Genomic DNA, 20505 nt, shown 5'->3' on the forward strand with positions numbered 1-20505 from the left:
GTGTATGTATGTGTGTATGTGCTCTGTGTATACATGTGTTTATGTGCTCTGTGTATGTATGTGTGTATGTGCTCTGTGTATACATGTGTGTATGTGCTCTGTGTATATGTGTGTATGTGCTCTGTGCTGACATGTGTGTATGTGCTCTGTGTATACATGTGTGTATGTACTCTGTGTATGTATATGTGTATGTGCTCTGTGTATACATGTGTTCATGTGCTCTGTGTATGTATGTGTGTATGTGCTCTGTGTATGTGTGTGTATTTGCTCTGTGTATGTATGTGTGTATGTGCTCTGTGTATGTATGTGTGTATGTGCTCTGTGTATGTATATGTGTATGTGCTCTGTGTATGTATATGTGTATGTGCTCTGTGTATGTGTGTGTATTTGCTGTGTATGTATGTGTATGTGCTCTGTGTATGTATATGTGTATGTGCTCTGTGTATACATGTGTGTATGTGCTCTGTGCATGTATGTGTGTATGTGCTCTGTGTATACATGTGTGTATGTGCTCTGTGTATGTATATGTGTATGTGCTCTGTGTATGTGTGTGTATTTGCTGTGTATGTATGTGTATGTGCTCTGTGTATGTATATGTGTATGTGCTCTGTGTATGTGTGTATATTTGCTCTGTGTATACATGTGTGTATGTGCTCTGTGTATGTATGTGTGTATGTGCTCTGTGTATGTGTGTGTATTTGCTCTGTGTATGTGTGTGTATTTGCTCTGTGTATGTATGTGTGTATGTGCTCTGTGTATGTATGTGTGTATGTGCTCTGTGTATGTGTGTGCATGTGCTCTGTGTATGTATGTGTGTATGTGCTCTGTGTATGTATGTGTGTATTTGCTCTGTGTATGTATGTGTGTATGTGCTCTGTGTATGTATGTGTGTATGTGCTCTGTGTATGTATATGTGTATGTGCTCTGTGTATGTATATGTGTATGTGCTCTGTGTATGTGTGTGTATTTGCTCTGTGTATGTATGTGTATGTGCTCTGTGTATGTATATGTGTATGTGCTCTGTGTATGTGTGTATATTTGCTCTGTGTATACATGTGTGTATGTGCTCTGTGTATGTATGTGTGTATGTGCTCTGTGTATGTATGTGTGTATGTGCTCTGTGCATGTATGTGTGTCTGTGATCTGTGCATGTATGTGTGTATGTGCTCTGTGCATGTATGTGTGTATGTGCTCTGTGTATACATGTGTGTTTATGTGCTCTGTGTATACATGTGTGTCTGTGCTCTGTGTATACATGTGTGTATGTTCTCTGTGTATGTATGTGTGTATGTGCTCTGTGTATACATGTGTGTCTGTGCTCTGTGTATACATGTGTGTCTGTGCTCTGTGTATACATGTGTGTCTGTGCTCTGTGTATACATGTGTGTCTGTGCTCTGTGTATACATGTGTGTCTGTGCTCTGTGTATACATGTGTGTATGTGCTCTGTGTATACATGTGTGTATGTGCTCTGTGTATGTAGGTGTGTTTATGTGCTCTGTGTATACATGTGTGTCTGTGCTCTGTGTATGTGTGTGTATTTGCTCTGTGTATACATGTGTGTCTGTGCTCTGTGCATGTATGTGTGTATGTGCTCTGTGCATGTATGTGTGTATGTGCTCTGTGCATGTATGTGTGTATGTGCTCTGTGTATGTATATGTGTATGTGCTCTGTGTATGTATATGTGTATGTGCTCTGTGTATACATGTGTGTTTATGTGCTCTGTGTATACATGTGTGTATGTGCTCTGTGCATGTATGTGTGTATGTGCTCTGTGCATGTATGTGTGTATGTGCTCTGTGCATGTATGTGTGTATGTGCTCTGTGCATGTATGTGTTTATGTGCTCTGTGTATACATGTGTGTCTGTGCTCTGTGTATGTGTGTGTATTTGCTCTGTGTATACATGTGTGTCTGTGCTCTGTGCATGTATGTGTGTATGTGCTCTGTGCATGTATGTGTGTATGTGCTCTGTGTATACATGTGTGTATGTGCTCTGTGTATACATGTGAGTCTGTGCTCTGTGTATACATGTGTGTATGTGCTCTGTGTATACATGTGTGTATGTGCTCTGTGCATGTATGTGTGTATGTGCTCTGTGTATACATGTGTGTCTGTGCTCTGTGCATGTATGTGTGTATGTGCTCTGTGCATGTATGTGTGTATGTGCTCTGTGTATACATGTGTGTGTATGTGCTCTGTGTATACATGTGTGTCTGTGCTCTGTGTATACATGTGTGTCTGTGCTCTGTGTATACATGTGTGTATGTGCTCTGTGTATACATGTGTGTATGTGCTCTGTGTATGTGTGTTTATGTGCTCTGTGTATACATGTGTGTATGTGCTCTGTGTATACATGTGTGTATGTGCTCTGTGTATGTAGGTGTGTTTATGTGCTCTGTGTATACATGTGTGTATGTGCTCTGTGTATACGTGTGTATGTGCTCTGTGTATGTATGTGTGTATGTGCTCTGTGTATACATGTGTGTCTGTGCTCTGTGTATGTATGTGTGTATGTGCTCTGTGTATACATGTGTGTATGTGCTCTGTGTATACATGTGTGTATGTGCTCTGTGTATACATGTGTGTCTGTGCTCTGTGTATACATGTGTGTATGTGCTCTGCGTATGTATGTGTGTATGTGCTCTGTGTATACATGTGTGTATGTGCTCTGTGTATACATGTGTGTATGTACTCTGTGTATGTATATGTGTATGTGTATGTGCTCTGTGTATACATGTGTGCATGTGCTCTGTGTATGTATGTGTGTATGTGCTCTGTGTATGTGTGTGTATTTGCTCTGTGTATGTATGTGTGTATGTGCTCTGTGTATGTATGTGTGTATGTGCTCTGTGCATGTATGTGTGTATGTGCTCTGTGTATACATGTGTGTTTATGTGCTCTGTGTATACATGTGTGTCTGTGCTCTGTGTATACATGTGTGTATGTTCTCTGTGTATGTATGTGTGTATGTGCTCTGTGTATACATGTGTGTCTGTGCTCTGTGTATACATGTGTGTCTGTGCTCTGTGTATACATGTGTGTATGTGCTCTGTGTATACATGCGTGTATGTGCTCTGTGTATGTAGGTGTGTTTATGTGCTCTGTGTATTTATGTGTGTATGTGCTCTGTGTATACATGTGTGTATGTACTCTGTGTATGTATATGTGTATGTGCTCTGTGTATGTATGTGTGTATGTGCTCTGTGTATGTGTGTGTATTTGCTCTGTGTATGTGTGTGTATTTGCTCTGTGTATGTATGTGTGCATGTGCTCTGTGTATGTATGTGTGTATGTGCTCTGTGTATGTATGTGTGTATTTGCTCTGTGTATGTATGTGTGTATGTGCTCTGTGTATGTATGTGTGTATGTGCTCTGTGTATGTATATGTGTATGTGCTCTGTGTATGTATATGTGTATGTGCTCTGTGTATGTGTGTGTATTTGCTCTGTGTATGTATGTGTATGTGCTCTGTGTATGTATATGTGTATGTGCTCTGTGTATGTGTGTATATTTGCTCTGTGTATACATGTGTGTATGTGCTCTGTGTTTGTATGTGTGTATGTGCTCTGTGTATGTGTGTGTGTATGTGCTCTGTGTATGTATGTGTGTATGTGCTCTGTGTATACATGTGTGTATGTGCTCTGTGTATGTATGTGTGTATGTGCTCTGTGTATACATGTGTGTATGTGCTCTGTGTATGTATGTGTGTATGTGCTCTGTGTATACATGTGTGTATGTGCTCTGTGTATATGTGTGTATGTGCTCTGTGCTGACATGTGTGTATGTGCTCTGTGTATACATGTGTGTATGTACTCTGTGTATGTATGTGTGTATGTGCTCTGTGTATACATGTGTGCATGTGCTCTGTGTATGTATGTGTGTATGTGCTCTGTGTATGTGTGTGTATTTGCTCTGTGTATGTATGTGTGTATGTGCTCTGTGTATGTATGTGTGTATGTGCTCTGTGTATGTATATGTGTATGTGCTCTGTGTATGTATATGTGTATGTGCTCTGTGTATGTATATGTGTATGTGCTCTGTGTATGTGTGTGTATTTGCTGTGTATGTATGTGTATGTGCTCTGTGTATGTATATGTGTATGTGCTCTGTGTATGTGTGTATATTTGCTCTGTGTATACATGTGTGTATGTGCTCTGTGTATGTATGTGTGTATGTGCTCTGTGTATGTGTGTGTATTTGCTCTGTGTATGTGTGTGTATTTGCTCTGTGTATGTATGTGTGTATGTGCTCTGTGTATGTATGTGTGTATGTGCTCTGTGTATGTGTGTGCATGTGCTCTGTGTATGTATGTGTGTATGTGCTCTGTGTATGTATGTGTGTATTTGCTCTGTGTATGTATGTGTGTATGTGCTCTGTGTATGTATGTGTGTATGTGCTCTGTGTATGTATATGTGTATGTGCTCTGTGTATGTATATGTGTATGTGCTCTGTGTATGTGTGTGTATTTGCTCTGTGTATGTATGTGTATGTGCTCTGTGTATGTATATGTGTATGTGCTCTGTGTATGTGTGTGTATTTGCTCTGTGTATGTATGTGTATGTGCTCTGTGTATGTATATGTGTATGTGCTCTGTGTATGTGTGTATATTTGCTCTGTGTATACATGTGTGTATGTGCTCTGTGTATGTATGTGTGTATGTGCTCTGTGTATGTATGTGTGTATGTGCTCTGTGCATGTATGTGTGTCTGTGATCTGTGCATGTATGTGTGTATGTGCTCTGTGTATACATGTGTGTTTATGTGCTCTGTGTATACATGTGTGTATGTGCTCTGTGTATACATGTGTGTCTGTGCTCTGTGTATACATGTGTGTATGTTCTCTGTGTATGTATGTGTGTATGTGCTCTGTGTATACATGTGTGTCTGTGCTCTGTGTATACATGTGTGTATGTGCTCTGTGTATGTAGGTGTGTTTATGTGCTCTGTGTATGTATGTGTGTATGTGCTCTGTGTATACATGTGTGTATGTACTCTGTGTATGTATATGTGTATGTGCTCTGTGTATACATGTGTGTATGTGCTCTGTGTATGTATGTGTGTATGTGCTCTGTGTATGTGTGTGTATTTGCTCTGTGTATGTGTGTGTATTTGCTCTGTGTATGTATGTGTGTATGTGCTCTGTGTATGTGTGTGCATGTGCTCTGTGTATGTATGTGTGTATGTGCTCTGTGTATGTATGTGTGTATGTGCTCTGTATATGTATGTGTGTATGTGCTCTGTGTATGTATGTGTGTATGTGCTCTGTGTATGTATATGTGTATGTGCTCTGTGTATGTATATGTGTATGTGCTCTGTGTATGTGTGTGTATTTGCTCTGTGTATGTATGTGTATGTGCTCTGTGTATGTATATGTGTATGTGCTCTGTGTATGTGTGTATATTTGCTCTGTGTATACATGTGTGTATGTGCTCTGTGTTTGTATGTGTGTATGTGCTCTGTGTATGTGTGTGTATGTGCTCTGTGTATGTATGTGTGTCTGTGCTCTGTGTATGTATGTGTGTCTGTGCTCTGTGCTGACATGTGTGTATGTGCTCTGTGTATGTATGTGTGTATGTGCTCTGTGTATGTATGTGTGTATGTGCTCTGTGCTGACATGTGTGTATGTGCTCTGTGTATGTATGTGTGTATGTGCTCTGTGTATGTATATGTGTATGTGCTCTGTGTATGTATATGTGTATGTGCTCTGTGTATGTATATGTGTATGTGCTCTGTGTATGTATATGTGTATGTGCTCTGTGTATGTATATGTGTATGTGCTCTGTGTATACATGTGTGTATGTGCTCTGTGTATGTATATGTGTCTGTGCTCTGTGTATGTATATGTGTATGTGCTCTGTGTATGTATGTGTTTATGTGCTCTGTGTATGTATGTGTGTATGTGCTCTGTGCAGACATGTGTGTATGTGCTCTTTGTATGTATGTGTGTATGTGCTCTGTGTATGTATGTGTGTATGTGCTCTGTGCTGACATGTGTGTATGTGCTCTGTGTATGTATGTGTGTATGTGCTCTGTGTATGTATATGTGTATGTGCTCTGTGTATGTATATGTGTATGTGCTCTGTGTATGTATATGTGTATGTGCTCTGTGCAGACATGTGTGTATGTGCTCTGTGTATGTATGTGTGTATGTGCTCTGTGTATGTATGTGTGTATGTGCTCTGTGTATGTATGTGTGTATGTGCTCTGTGTATGTATGTGTGTATGTGCTCTGTGCTGACATGTGTGTATGTGCTCTGTGTATGTATGTGTGTATGTGCTCTGTGTATGTATGTGTGTATGTGCTCTGTGTATGTATATGTGTATGTGCTCTGTGTATGTATATGTGTATGTGCTCTGTGTATGTATATGTGTATGTGCTCTGTGTATGTATATGTGTATGTGCTCTGTGTATGTATGTGTGTATGTGCTCTGTGTATGTATGTGTGTATGTGCTCTGTGCTGACATGTGTGTATGTGCTCTGTGTATGTATGTGTGTATGTGCTCTGTGTATGTATATGTGTATGTGCTCTGTGTATGTATGTGTGTATGTGCTCTGTGTATGTATATGTGTATGTGCTCTGTGTATGTATGTGTGTATGTGCTCTGTGTATACATGTGTGTATGTGCTCTGTGCATGTATGTGTGTATGTGCTCTGTGCAGACATGTGTGTATATACATTTGTGTGTAAAATACAGTATTTATGTAGCATCCACATTTATAAATCTTGGCTGGATAGACAAGAGTACATAGGTGTAAAAATGTTGGCAATTGCCGAACAATGAGCAACATGCTGCCTATTCATCTAGTGATTGGATTGTATATGGTGGAACAAAAATCATTCTTCTCAGCAGCACGTCGCCGGCGTAAACTGTAGATGTGCTGCTGATAACCTGATACTGTATGGGGACAGATTGATCTACTAGTGATTGTTCTGTGCAAGTCATTCTTCCTCAATCGGTGTAAAGATCCCAGGAAATAAGCGCAGAACGACTCCAATATTGTCGATCACACTTGTTTAACGGTCTGAACTCAGCGCAGGTAAATACAACCACAATGTTTCTGTGAGATAGAGCAATCTGTGAGCATTTGGGGCCCCACTTTTAACCTATGCACTGGGCCCCATTTTGCCTAAAACCGACTTTGGATAAGCTTCAATATATGAGGTCATAGTGGCTGTAAAATATATAGGATCTCTATGTAATGTACAGTATGTTGATGCACTGTACACAGAGATACACTGGTATATAGAGATGCATCTTTATGTACCTGTACTACAATGCTGTACTATGTTGTAGAAGAGAGGGTCAGGGAGCTTCACCGTATCGTTGAAAGCTGTATGCTGAGGCTGGGGGTAATGAAACCAGGTGGCTGCCAATCCTGTTGGTCATCTCAGCCGAGTTAGAAAAGAAAAGGATTTCTCACGCACTGCAACGAGGTTGGTGACAAACAAGATGACTAAGGGCAGTATTGCACCAGAAACGCGTAAGGTTATTTAATCCACTCCAATGTTTTCAGCTGCACGTTATGTCTGAATAAAAGGACAATCATTTTCACCAACCTCGGTGCAGTGCGTGAGAAATCCTTTCCTTTTCTAACTGTACAGAATACTATATAGATTGTTAGACAGATAATCCTCCCATACTGAGCGGTGCAGTCTGCCATGCTACAGGTTGGGAGTTTAATTCCCCAAAAAGACCACACTTCAAGCACCATTCCAACGTTTTCTTTTCATTGCACCCTTGAAGTGGTGCTTTAAATGTTTAATACTCACCTTCTGGCATTTTTATCTGTTTTCTCCACTGCCCCCTTTGGTTTCCAACGAGAAGTTACCTGCCCCACAGCTCCACATACAGTTTTACATGCAAGTCACCTTACAATACAGCCTCGTTCTGGCCATAATCTGGCATCGTTCTGGCCACGTTCTTGTTGTCATAGACTTCCATTGCGCTATTGTGATGTAGCTTCTAACTTCTGGCTGGTCAGAAGCTTCTCTCGGAGGATGGCGCAGGGGGAAAGCTGTGAAGACGCCGGAGGGTGAGTATATGAGTGGGGGCAGGGGGCTTACACTTAAAGCGCCACTCCAGTGCTGAAAAAAACCCATTGGAGTGGTGTAAGGAAAAACACACGAGAGAGCTAGGGGATACTGATATTCCCCTACCGTCATCAATCTGTGATGGAGTTTACACAGTCACAGCTCTCTGGTGCCTCCTTACCCTCAGGTCAGTCAGGGAACTGCACCTAGGATAAGTAGTCGCCGGAGAGGCTGCCCTGTCACGTACTAGTTATCGGGCACGCTGCAGTGAGGGCGGTATATATATATCACCAGTCCCAGGCGATGATTGTATACTGTATATAAACCTCCGGTTCATCACTGCCAGGATCCCTCAATAACACCAGAATGGTATGCTGCCACCAGTTCCTTATTAGATATAAGTCCGGTCCATTAACAAGCTTTTATTGGGTCAGAAACCAACCCCAGGTAGCGTATAAGTACTAGCCAAGACTCACGGACGTTGGAAATTGGGTTTTGAGGCTTGAGGAGCAGCCAAATTCAATTGATATTTTAATTTTCAAAAGGCACACTAGATACTACAAATATATACCGAGTAATATACAGAGATTACAGCCAGAAGTACAGATAAAAACATGGTGCAGGTTGGGTTTGCAGCTAGCTTTATATGTCACGTTACTGTTTCTTCTCACTTGTGGAAGAAGGGAAGCTCTCATATCCACCGAAACATTCTTAGTTTCTGGTCCGTCTCCACACGTGACGTGATGCAGGTTCCATGGCAGAACAATGACAAAGTCTAAAGGTGTGTAGCTAGCTTTTAACCCCTAGCTCGCCCCCTCCCATATTCGCCACCGCCTCTTTGGGTTGGACTGAATTTTTCTCCCCTGACCTCCTAGCTGAAATAATTCCCAATATCTAGGATTGGTCATAACTTCCTAGAGGGAGGTCCAAACGGGACGACTGACGTATCAATTGGTTCGTTGGGACTGGACTGATATGGAGAGTCCAAACCTTGGTCGGCTATGTGGTTCTGGAGAGCCAGTCTCGATAGCTTGGTATCCGGGACAGCTAGAGAAATATGAGACACTGGTGTGTGTGCGGAGGGCTCCCATGGGTCTGGTGGTACATTGGGCTTAACCCTGAGGTGCACGGTGCTCTCATAATTCATCTCTAGATGTCTGTGCCCAAGTGTCTAGCGCTTTCCCTTCATGTGGGCCGCCTTGCACAAAAGACAGCAGGGGGTCCCAGCTCTGCCACGCATTGCCTTCATTAACACGTGGCCTCTAATTATCTGGTCATTTGGCAAAAATTCTGTTCTTTTGGGGATTTGTGTACTTATCCCAAGGATGGGGCCACCACAGGAGTGGACGGAGATCTCTGGATAATCTATCCGGCCTGAATTAATAAATCCAAAATGGAGTCTCCCTCGTCCCTCACAAGTGGTGCTTTAATTTCCCTCACATCTCTCCTCTCCTCATGGAGTATCACCTGTGTTAGCTGATTTTTTTTTCTCATTTACACATCGGCTGCGAGGAGGAGACCCCCGAAGATCCACAAGGAGAAGAAACTTCTATCCTTGTATCAACCAATGCACTAAATGGAGTTGTGCCCATGAAATGTAAAAAAACGGCCGACGGCATTATTCTGTCCTCACTATCAGTACTGTCAGAATCACTGCATTCACAGAGCGATTTATTGAACATTTTATGGCAGCAAAAAGCTCCAGTGTCAGCTCCGCGAAGAAGAGACATCGTTCATATTTACCGGTGAAGACGACCCGGCCGCTGCGAGACTCCATTATAGGATGATGTGTAGAGCGAGTCTGATAAATCTGACAACGGGATACAGACACATGACTCACAATGTATCTGAAGTCATGAGATGTGCCAGTGCCCAGGAGGGATAGGATTCCTCAGGAATGCTGCCAGAAGCTGGTGTCTAGCTATTCATCACATTTTCATCAGACCACAACAGCCAGAGGGACACCAGGTCACAACAGACAGAAGGGCAGCAGGTCACAACAGCCAGAAGCAAAGCAGGTCACAACAGCCAAAGAGGTAGCAGGTCACAACAGTCAGAAGGACAGCAGGTCACAACAGCCAGAATCGAAGCAGGTCACAACAGACAGAAGGGCAGCAGGTCACAACAGCCAGAAGCGAAGCAGGTCACAACAGCCAAAGAGGTAGCAGGTCGCAACAGTCAGAAGGACAGCAGATCACAACAGCCAGAATCGAAGCAGGTCACAACAGCCAGAAGGGCAGCAGATCACAACAGCCATAAGCGAAGCAGGTCACAGCAGACAGAAGGGCAGCAGGTCGCAACAGCCAAAAGGTCACCAGGTCACAACAGCCAGAGGGACACCAGGTCACAACAGCCAGAATCGAAGCAGGTCACAACAGACAGAACATCCTCTGTTCATTCAAAACGTCTCCCTATGGAAACGCTTCATAGATGATATTTTCTGCATTTGGGGTGGCACATTGGAGTCCTTGCAGGAATTCTTTCAATTCCTAAATGGAGCCTGGCCAGGTATTAAGTTTACTATTAGCCATGATTTACATTGCATTAACTTTTTGGACACTATGGTAATCAAGGATCCGACAGGCGTTCTGACAACAGACCTCTTCTCTAAACCCACAGATAGAAATAGCTTACTCCATTATTGCAGCTTTCATCCACCAGCAACTAAACGCTCAATACCAATCTCACAGTTTCAACGAGTCAAACGTATAGTCCCAGATAAAAACCTATGTGATGATCGACTCAGGAAAATGACCACGAAATTCCTAGAAAGAGGGTATCCACCCACAGTCCTCGCCCAATCCCGGGACCCTCCACCTAGGTCCCCAGCCAGAGGTCAGGACAAACGTATCCCCTTTGTACATTCATATCATCCCTTCTCTTCCATCCTCCATAAGGCTATAAGATGACACTGGCACCTTCTGTCTACTGCACATCCGGACATTCCTGAATTCAGGACACCGTTCCTACCATGCTATAGGCGGCCACCAAATTTGAGGGACAGTTTAGTTAGAGCCGACATTGGGACAGGGAACCAGAGGAGACAGACATTTTTATCACGTCCTAGAACTGGCACGTATCCATGTCTCCATTGCGCACAGTGCCACAACGTACTTAAAGGTAACACGTTTCAACATCCCAGATCTGGTAAAACTTTTAAAATTAATCACTTCTTTACATGCGAGTCATCTTACGTGGTATACCTTATCAAGTGCCCATGTGGACTATTATATGTGGGTGAGACAACACAGTCAGTAAGAGACAGGATTTCAAAACACAAATCGACAATATGGTGCAGGAATCTATTACTGCTAGTGTTGAGCATTCCGATACCGCAAGTATCGGGTATCGGCCGATACTTGCGGTATCGGAATTCCGATACCGAGATCCGATATTTTTGTGATATCGGGTATCGGTATCGGAAGTGTAAAATAAAGAATTAAAATAAAAAATATTGTTATATTCACCTCTCCGGCGGCCCCTGGACATCAGCGGGAGGATCCGGCGTCCGGCACGGCTTCTTTCTTCAAAATGCGCGCCTTTAGGACCTGTGGTATGACGTCCCGGCTTCTGATTGGTCGCGTGCCGCCCATGTGACCGCCACGCGACCAATCAGAAGCCGCAACGTCATTCCTCAGCTAAAGTCCTAGAATGAGCGCCTTCTAGGACCTGAGGAATGACGTCGCGGCTTCTGATTGGTCGCGTGGCGGTCACATGGGCGGCACGCGACCAATCAGATGCCGGACGCCGGATCCTCCCGCTGATGTCCAGGGGCCGCCGGAGAGGTGAATATAACAATATTTTTTATTTTAATTCTTTATTTTACACTTTAATATGGATCCCAGGGCCTGAAGGAGAGTTTCCTCTTCTTCAGACCCTGGGATCCATGAGGATACATTCCGATACTTGATGTCCCATTGACTTGTATTGGTATCGGATATCGGTATCGGCGATATCCGATATTTTTCGGGTATCGGCCGATACTATCCGATACCGATACTTTCAAGTATCGGACGGTATCGCTCAACACTAATTACTGCCAATTCCACACCAATTTCACACAATGGGCCATTCCATTTCTCAGTTACGATTTCAGGTCATCGATAGTGTACCACCACCTAGAAGAGGTGGGGACAGAGTCGCTTCACTACACAAAAAAGAGGCATTCTGGATTCACACTTTGGAGACGTTATCTCCTAAAGGTCTTAATCGTGACTATGAGCTTATGGCATTTGTTTAATCATTATTGCTGTATTTGATTACTAATTTGCTTTTTTTCTATCTTTTTAGAGTCGCTTATATTGACTTGTTGGCACCACGGATCACGAGCACCGTCCCATCTACTTGCCATCACTGTGCTCCGAATAAGACACGCCCTCCCTCATCATCCTCCACTCTCTTTTTCCTTTTTCTCCCTGGTCACCCATAGCCACGTGTCTATATAAGTAAAACTTTTTTGGAACAATAGTATATTGCTATTTATGTGTAACGAACTGTCATGCATTCATCTATATTTTTTTTTCTCTTTCCTTCTCCTTGTCAGTCATAGCGCTCCCATATAGGGTTCCATACACACTTGTATATCATCTGATATTGGGCGATTCTGCCTCATCCGATAGTACGTGTTCTGAGCCCCACTCTCTGTTGTTCGTAGCCTGCCTGTCCAGTACACTTGTATAACATGCAGCTCTGCCCCATTCAAAATGGCGACAGTACACTTCATGATAGCGGCCGGTGCCCCACTTCCGGCTCGCTACTTCCGGTCCATGTAGGTCACAGCCTCATCTAACATGGCGATCCTATCTGCCCATATGACGTCCGGTGCCCCACTTCCGGCTCGCTACTTCCGGTCCATGTAGGTCACAGCCTCATCTAACATGGCGATCCTATCTGCCCATATGACGTCCGGTGCCCCACTTCCGGCTCGCTACTTCCGGTCCATGTAGGTCACAGCCTCATCTAACATGGCGATCCTATCTGCCCATATGACGTCCGGTGCCCCACTTCCGGCTCGCTACTTCCGGTCCATGTAGGTCACAGCCTCATCTAACATGGCGATCCTATCTGCCCATATGACGTCCGGTGCCCCACTTCCGGCTCGCTACTTCCGGTCCATGTAGGTCACAGCCTCATCTAACATGGCGATCCTATCTGCCCATATGACGTCCGGTGCCCCACTTCCGGCTCGCTACTTCCGGTCCATGTAGGTCACAGCCTCATCTAACATGGCGATCCTATCTGCCCATATGACGTCCGGTGCCCCACTTCCGGCTCGCTACTTCCGGTCCATGTAGGTCACAGCCTCATCTAACATGGCGATCCTATCTGCCCATATGACGTCCGGTGCCCCACTTCCGGCTCGCTACTTCCGGTCCATGTAGGTCACAGCCTCATCTAACATGGCGATCCTATCTGCCCATATGACGTCCGGTGCCCCACTTCCGGCTCGCTACTTCCGGTCCATGTAGGTCACAGCCTCATCTAACATGGCGATCCTATCTGCCCATATGACGTCCGGTGCCCCACTTCCGGCTCGCTACTTCCGGTCCATGTAGGTCACAGCCTCATCTAACATGGCGATCCTATCTGCCCATATGACGTCCGGTGCCCCACTTCCGGCTCGCTACTTCCGGTCCATGTAGGTCACAGCCTCATCTAACATGGCGATTCTATCTGCCCATATGACGTCCGGTGCCCCACTTCCGGCTCGCTACTTCCGGTCCATGTAGGTCACAGCCTCATCTAACATGGCGATCCTATCTGCCCATATGACGTCCGGTGCCCCACTTCCGGTCTATCATATCCGGCCTCTGTCTGTCCGTCCTTCGGACTTTTCACATGCAGTCGGCTCCATTCTCTATAGCGCGTCACATTTACCGCCGCACTTCCGGTGGTTATCCCGCCCTCCGGGCTTAAATGCCCTAGGCCTAATATTCTCCTTTACCCTTGCAGCGGTGGACACCGCGGATCTGATTCTGTACAAGGTATTGTATCTGCACATCGCTATCACCCAGCTCTGACCATGATATAGAATCCCTGACCTTTTTTCCCCCCACTCTCCATAGATTTCATACAGCGGCTCTCATCCTTATTGACGCTGCATTCTGGACAAACATTGGTAGGCCCAGACTCTCTGCCTCCCACCGTAGTGTGTTTACTTTTTACACCATTTTCTACACCATGGCTAACTAGTGTTTTTCGCCATATCTCTATCTCCATCGTAGACAGCGCTTGTTTGCCTATAATGTCCACAGACTATTCCTATCCTTGGTATGTATTAACCTATAGTTTCCCACTCACTTAGATTCCTTACCTCACTGGGGTTAACCTGAGTTTTTTCCATGTTTTTACTCTCTCCTAGGCTATATATAGCCTTCATTACCTAGTTAACATCCCAAATTCTGGTATGTACTTTTCTATATCTTCACCGTCACTCACTGTGCCAGTATAGTTCTATAGCTCTCAATTACCACAGATATTTCGCATATATGATAATTGTTTCTCTTAGGCCATATACATGTACGATTGTCCATGTTTATGTTGTATATACCTCATTTATTGTTTTATTTTTGTTCATGATTATTTTTGCACCCTATCGTGATGTATCATTTTGATGTATACTTTACAGTCACTGACGAAGGTCACATGTGTGACCGAAACGTTTGAAGTGTACGTTGGGATATAATAAAGTATCTAATTTTCCTCTTCACAACAAGTTGAGTGCTGGGTTTTGTTACTAGTTATTCTATGGTTTGGGAACCTACCCATGCACCATTCTTGAGTTGTGCACACGTTGATCTCTCACAACAGACAGAAAGGCAGCAGATCACAACAGCCATAAGCAAAGCAGGTCACAACAGACAAAAGGGCAGCAGGTAACAACAGTAAAAAGGCAGCAGGTCGCAACAGCCAAAGGGGCACCAGGTCACAACAGCCAGAATCAAAGCAGTTCACAAAAGACAGAAGGGCAGCAGGTCACAACAATCAGGGACATCAGATCACAACCGCCAGAGAGGCACCTGGTCACAACAGCCAGAAGTGAAGCAGTTCACAAAAGCCAGAGGCGCAGCAGTTCACAACAGCCAGAGGTGTAGCAGGTCACAACAGCCAGAGGGGCAGCAGGTCACAACACACAGAGGAAAAGCAGGTTACAACAGCCAGAGGAAAAGCAGGTCATAACAGCCAGGGCTCTACTAAGTACTAAAGATGCTGGTGTGATATGCAATGTGGGTATCATTTTTGTGTATATTTCTAGTTTACTTATTTTCATGGTGTTCTCTTGTAGAAGGAGTTATTTGCTAATTGATGAATGGCCTTTGCTGCCATCTGATATCAACCCCACAGCACTGTATTGTTTGCTAATATGCTAATGACATGTTGACCTAGCCTGTTGAAACAATGAGCCCCTGAGACCTTCCCCCTCCTGACTTGTGAATGAGGAGAGGGACTTGTAAATATCAGGGAGATGAGACACCGATCAGTCCTGTGTGGAATGATGATGTGTTCACAGCACATCAGAGAGAAAGAAGAGTATATGGACTATGCTATCCTCTGTCTGCTGGATTGTTGGACTTTTATCCTGTTACTGAACTGCATTCGTGTTCTGGACTATTTTATCCTTTGTGTGGTGGATCGTATACAGACCTTTCGTGTTTTTGCCTAAATAAAGGTCTTGGGATTGTTAACTCTTCGCTGGCTCTGTTGATTGTGTGATACCGGAGAAGAACCCCGTGACAGCAGGTAATAAAGGGGTGAAAGCACCTGCAGGAGTCAGTATAAATGGCATTTTGTGCTGCATTTGGAGAAATCACTTGTTACATTAGGCGTTCAGATATTTACATTGTTCTTTAATTTAATTATTACAAAAAGCAGAAACTTTTATGAAAGTTACTAATAAACCAAATTCACAATAAGGGATGAATAATTTTAATTGCAAGTGTATAAAATAGAGAATGGATGAGATAATGGATTAATAGGGATCCCTTCATGCATAAAACCTATTAGGGCACTAGACACACAGATCTGTGGAATGGGCGACCCTGGGATCTGCTGGGAGATGGGTTTAACAAGAAAGACATTTCTGCAATGATCTCGGAACCATCAGATTAGTACAGTCACTTGCCAGGTGAGGAGCAGCGTCTGCTGTGATTGCTGATGATTAATATTTGATGTCAACATTCTTTTATTTACAATTCTCCAACTTTGAAATTTGTATATCAAAGAAATCCCGACATTTGCCACCGCCTCCACAAAGTGTAATCTCCAGCAATGTGAGGAGCGAGGACAAACAGCGTGAGAAATATGATCAGTAAAGGAAAAACACCAAGGTTACTTACCAGTAGCCGGTTTTTCCGGAACCCATGACGGCACACCTGAGAGAGGGGATCCGCCCAGTCAGGACAGGAAACCCTACTGAAAATAAAAGGGCGGTGTCTCTCTGTCGCTTCAGTTGGTTTTCAGAGCATGAGAGGCCCCCCTGGTTAGTACACATGACAATCCAACACCATATCATATTAACTAAAAAGCACCCAAAACAATATTGCACACCGAAGGGGTGAAAAAGGGGGGAATATACGGGTGCCGTCATGGGTTCTGGAAAAACCGGCTACCGGTAAGTAACCTTGGTATTTTCCCTTCCCCCATGATGGCACACCTGAGAGACTTTTGTAGAATGAAACCTTAGGGAGGGACCACCACTTGCAGCACCCTTCTACCAAAGGTTAGGTCAGCAGAGAAGATTAGATCTAGCCGGTAGTGTTTGAACAAAGTTGAGGGTGAGGACCAGATAGCGGACTTGCAAATTTGATCAATTGATACCTCAGCCTTTTCTGCCCAGGAGGTAGCCACGGCTCTGGTGGAGTGAGTCTTGATGCCTTCAGGAACCCGCAGAGTAGGATAAACTAATGGCCTCCCTGATCCATCTAGCAATAGTACTTTTAGCTACCCCACACCCTCTTTTGCTACCCTGAAAGGCTACAAAATAGGGTTTCGTCTTTCCTCCACTGACAAGTCATAGATATGTACTGTAACATAGATCTTCTCACATCCAGCATGTGGAACTTTTGTTCCCCTGGATTTCTAGGATTACTACAGAATGATGGTAAAGTAATCTCTTGACTCCTATAGAACTTTTGAACCACCTTGGGGAGATACGCCGGATCTGGTCTTAGAACAATCCTGTCATCAAAAACCTGAGTATAAGGAGGGCATATTGACAGGGCTTGTAAATCACTTATACTACGCGCTGATGTTAAGGCTACTAGTAGAACTGTTTTAAGGGTAAGTAACTTAGGTGATAACTCCTGTAAAGGCTCAAAAGGGTCTTTAGTCAGGGCTTCTAAGACTAAATTTAGATCCCAAGGAGGGATTTTTGGGATAATGACCGGTCGAGATCTACTACAAGATTTTATGTACCGTGAAACCCATCTATTTGAGGCAAGATTACAGTTATATAGGGCACCCAAGGCTGAAACCTGAACCTTAAGGGTGCTGGTTGCTAACCCGAGATGTAATCCTGCTTGCAGAAATTCTAGGATGGAACCAACTGGAGCCACCTCCCCCAATGGTTCACTGAGGAAATTAAGAAATTTTTTTCCATGTCCTACCATAGATCCTAGAGGTTACAGGCTTTCTGCTTTTCAGTAGGGTGGAGATTAACCCTGGTGAGAATCCTTGCCGACTTAGTAACGCCCTCTCAAATTCCAGGCTGCCAGATGGAAGCCCTTCACCTGAGAGTGGGTCACTGGGCCCTGGGTTAGCAGGTCCGGAACTTCCGGTAGGATCCATGGGTCTGTTAATGACATCTGCCCTAGAAGGGAGAACCATGGTCTTCTTGGCCAAAATGGAGCTATGAGGATTATTTTTGCTCGATCCTCTCTGATCTTCCAAACCACAGCTGGAATCATCACTATCGGGGGGAAATGCGTAGGCCAGAGAGAACTTCCAGGGTATCAGTAGGGCATCTACTGCAAAAGGATGTTCTCTTGGATTTAAGGAGCAGAACCTTTTGACTTTTTTGTTGTGCGAGTTGGCAAACAAGTCTATTTCTGGCGTGCCCCAGGCTTGATCTATTTGTTGGAATACCTGGGGGTTTAGGGACCATTCTCCCTGTTTCAGGCCTCTGCGGCTCAGGAAGTCTGCTTGTGTGTTTTCTATGCCCCTGATGTGTAGTGCCGACTGGGATGACAGGTGTTGTTCTGCCAATTGACAAAGTAGATTTGATACTTCCATGAGGCCTCTGGACCTCGTCCCCCCCTGATGATTGATATACGCCACCACTGCTCGATTGTCTGTCATGATTCGAGCATGACGGCCCCGGAGCAAAAGGAGAAAACGTCTTAAGGCTTTTTCCACTGCCCATAGTTCTTTTTCATTTGAACCATGGTTCTTTTCTAGCAAGAACCAGGTTCCATGTACTGAGTGAGACCTCAGGTGAGCCCCCCAACCTGTACCGCTTGCGTTGGTCGTGATGATGTCTTCGACCATTTTTTGCCACTGGACCCCCATTGTCAGATATATAGCCATATAGCTGCCACACATCAAGTGTAAATGGACCGCATTATGTAAAAAGAGTAAAGAGTTAATTACCCATAGGTTACACGGTGTCCTGTCTGGCTCCTGGATGAACCCCAACGCGCGTTTCGCGTGTACGTATTGCCGCTTCCTCAGGGGGCCCCCTGAGGAAGCGGCAATACGTACACGCGAAACGCGCGAAACGCGCGTTGGGGTTCATCCAGGAGCCAGACAGGACACCGTGTAACCTATGGGTAATTAACTCTTTACTCTTTTTACATAATGCGGTCCATTTACACTTGATGTGTGGCAGCTATATGGGCATTGTTAGGGCTACTATGCATATGTAACGCCTACCTTTGTTGTTCGTCTGCTATGCATATGGGCTATTTGCATCTCTGTATACCTCAATATTATGTATGCATTGTAACTCATCATTACTTATTGTGTTTCTGTCGGCTATACCTGGATTTTTGCACCTATGGATGTAGTCACATTCTTTTATCAATTTTCTACTATATATGATATGTATGATTTTCAGTGAAAATCTAATAAATATGTTTTGCTAGTAGTACTCTTGGCAATTATTTGACTCGTACATCTCTTGTGTAGCATTAATGTTGAGTCGCCTCGTATATATTACTTACTGACGCCCATGTGTATGTATACCAGCTCCATTAGAGTTGATGTTACCACTGTTACCTGATGGTTGCATCAAAAGGATATCTCCTTTTGGATGAAGAAGGCAAAGTACCCGTTTTTTCAGGTTTTTTCCATTCTTTCTCAATTAATGCTTTGATTTTCGTATTGACCGGAAACGTGCGTTTCCTTTTCTCTTCTAAGCCACCAAACATGACATCTTCTAGTGATCTAGGTGTCTTCTCCTCCTTAAAACCCATTGCAGATCTAACTGCTTTAACTAATTTGTCTACGTCCTCGGTTGGAAAACATGGACGACCTCCTGAATCACTGTCTGAGGAGGAATCTGAAGACTGGATAGAGGCAGAGGAGGTAGAGGGAGACCGGGATGATCTATGACTCTCCTGATTCTGAGAGGTATCTCACTCAGTAGACGCCTTGTGGCTTTTCCTCCTCGGTTTATTAAGGGCCAATTTTAAGGAGTCTTTTATTTCAGCCTGTATTACGGCTTTAAGGCTAGTGGCGAAATTAGGGGTTTCTTCCTGAATGGTCATATTAATGCAGTCAGCACAGAGATCCTTCTGCCACTGAACTGCAAGCGGGACTTTACAAAGGGCACATTCTCGATTCTTTGTTTTACCGCTAGACTTCCTTGACCCCTAGTGATCAAAAACAGAAAAAAATGGACCCTATTAACATAAGGGTGACATTCACATAGATCACTCACCTCCGCCGACAATCAAGGGTACCGGTTTTGGAGGCTGGACAGATGCACGTGCAGCGTCCCTTCTGGAAACCGAAGAGTCTTGCCGGACAGGACGACTGCTGCTCCAACCACTTGAGCGGATGCTCCTGGTATGCTGGAGGCTCGGCAAGGCATCTGGCGAGAGCTCCTGCTGCTGCTGTGATGGTGGCTGCTGCTGCTCTTGCTGTCCCACTTCCATAATGAAGTTTCTGGGCACGAGTGCGTCTTCTGTGGTTATCACCCCTTTTATGGGGGATCCACTGCACTCCCCGCCTCCTCCAGTGCCCAATAGTGGCCCCTCCCCTCCTCTGCCGCGTTGCCGGAATCCTTTTCCACGGGCCGGCATTATCTTCATGGGCACCATCTTGAATCCGGTGCCCGCCTTCGACGTCACGCGGACACGCCCATTCCCAGCGTGCCTTGTGCGTGACGTCAGACGGGCGACCCGGAAGCAGTCGCCGAACCTGGACGTCGGCAGAGAGAGGAGGGCAGCATGGCATCCATGGAAGGAACCCTGCTATGCGACCATGCTGCACAGACGCCCGCTCGGACGCAGATACCCGGAGGACCTGCG

At 44.5% G+C, this 20505-nt stretch overlaps 1 protein-coding gene across 3 annotated transcripts in view; it reads right to left on the reverse strand.

Moving 5' to 3' along the window:
* The window catches only part of CHRNA2 (cholinergic receptor nicotinic alpha 2 subunit), a 145753-nt gene that overhangs the window by 105972 nt on the left and 19276 nt on the right, over nucleotides 1-20505 (reverse strand). The window contains exon 1 of one of the 3 annotated variants that reach the window (XM_069728444.1): nucleotides 9779-9844. The exons of the other annotated variants lie outside the window; for them this stretch is intronic. Within the exon in view, the coding sequence (XP_069584545.1) occupies nucleotides 9779-9812 (34 nt within the window). The 5' untranslated portion in view covers nucleotides 9813-9844. Of the gene's footprint in view, nucleotides 1-9778; nucleotides 9845-20505 lie in introns of those variants that run through there. 3 annotated transcript variants of the gene reach the window in all.

Source organism: Ranitomeya imitator, chromosome 5 (assembly GCF_032444005.1).
Source record: "Ranitomeya imitator isolate aRanImi1 chromosome 5, aRanImi1.pri, whole genome shotgun sequence".
NCBI classification, from domain to species: Eukaryota; Metazoa; Chordata; class Amphibia; order Anura; family Dendrobatidae; genus Ranitomeya; species Ranitomeya imitator.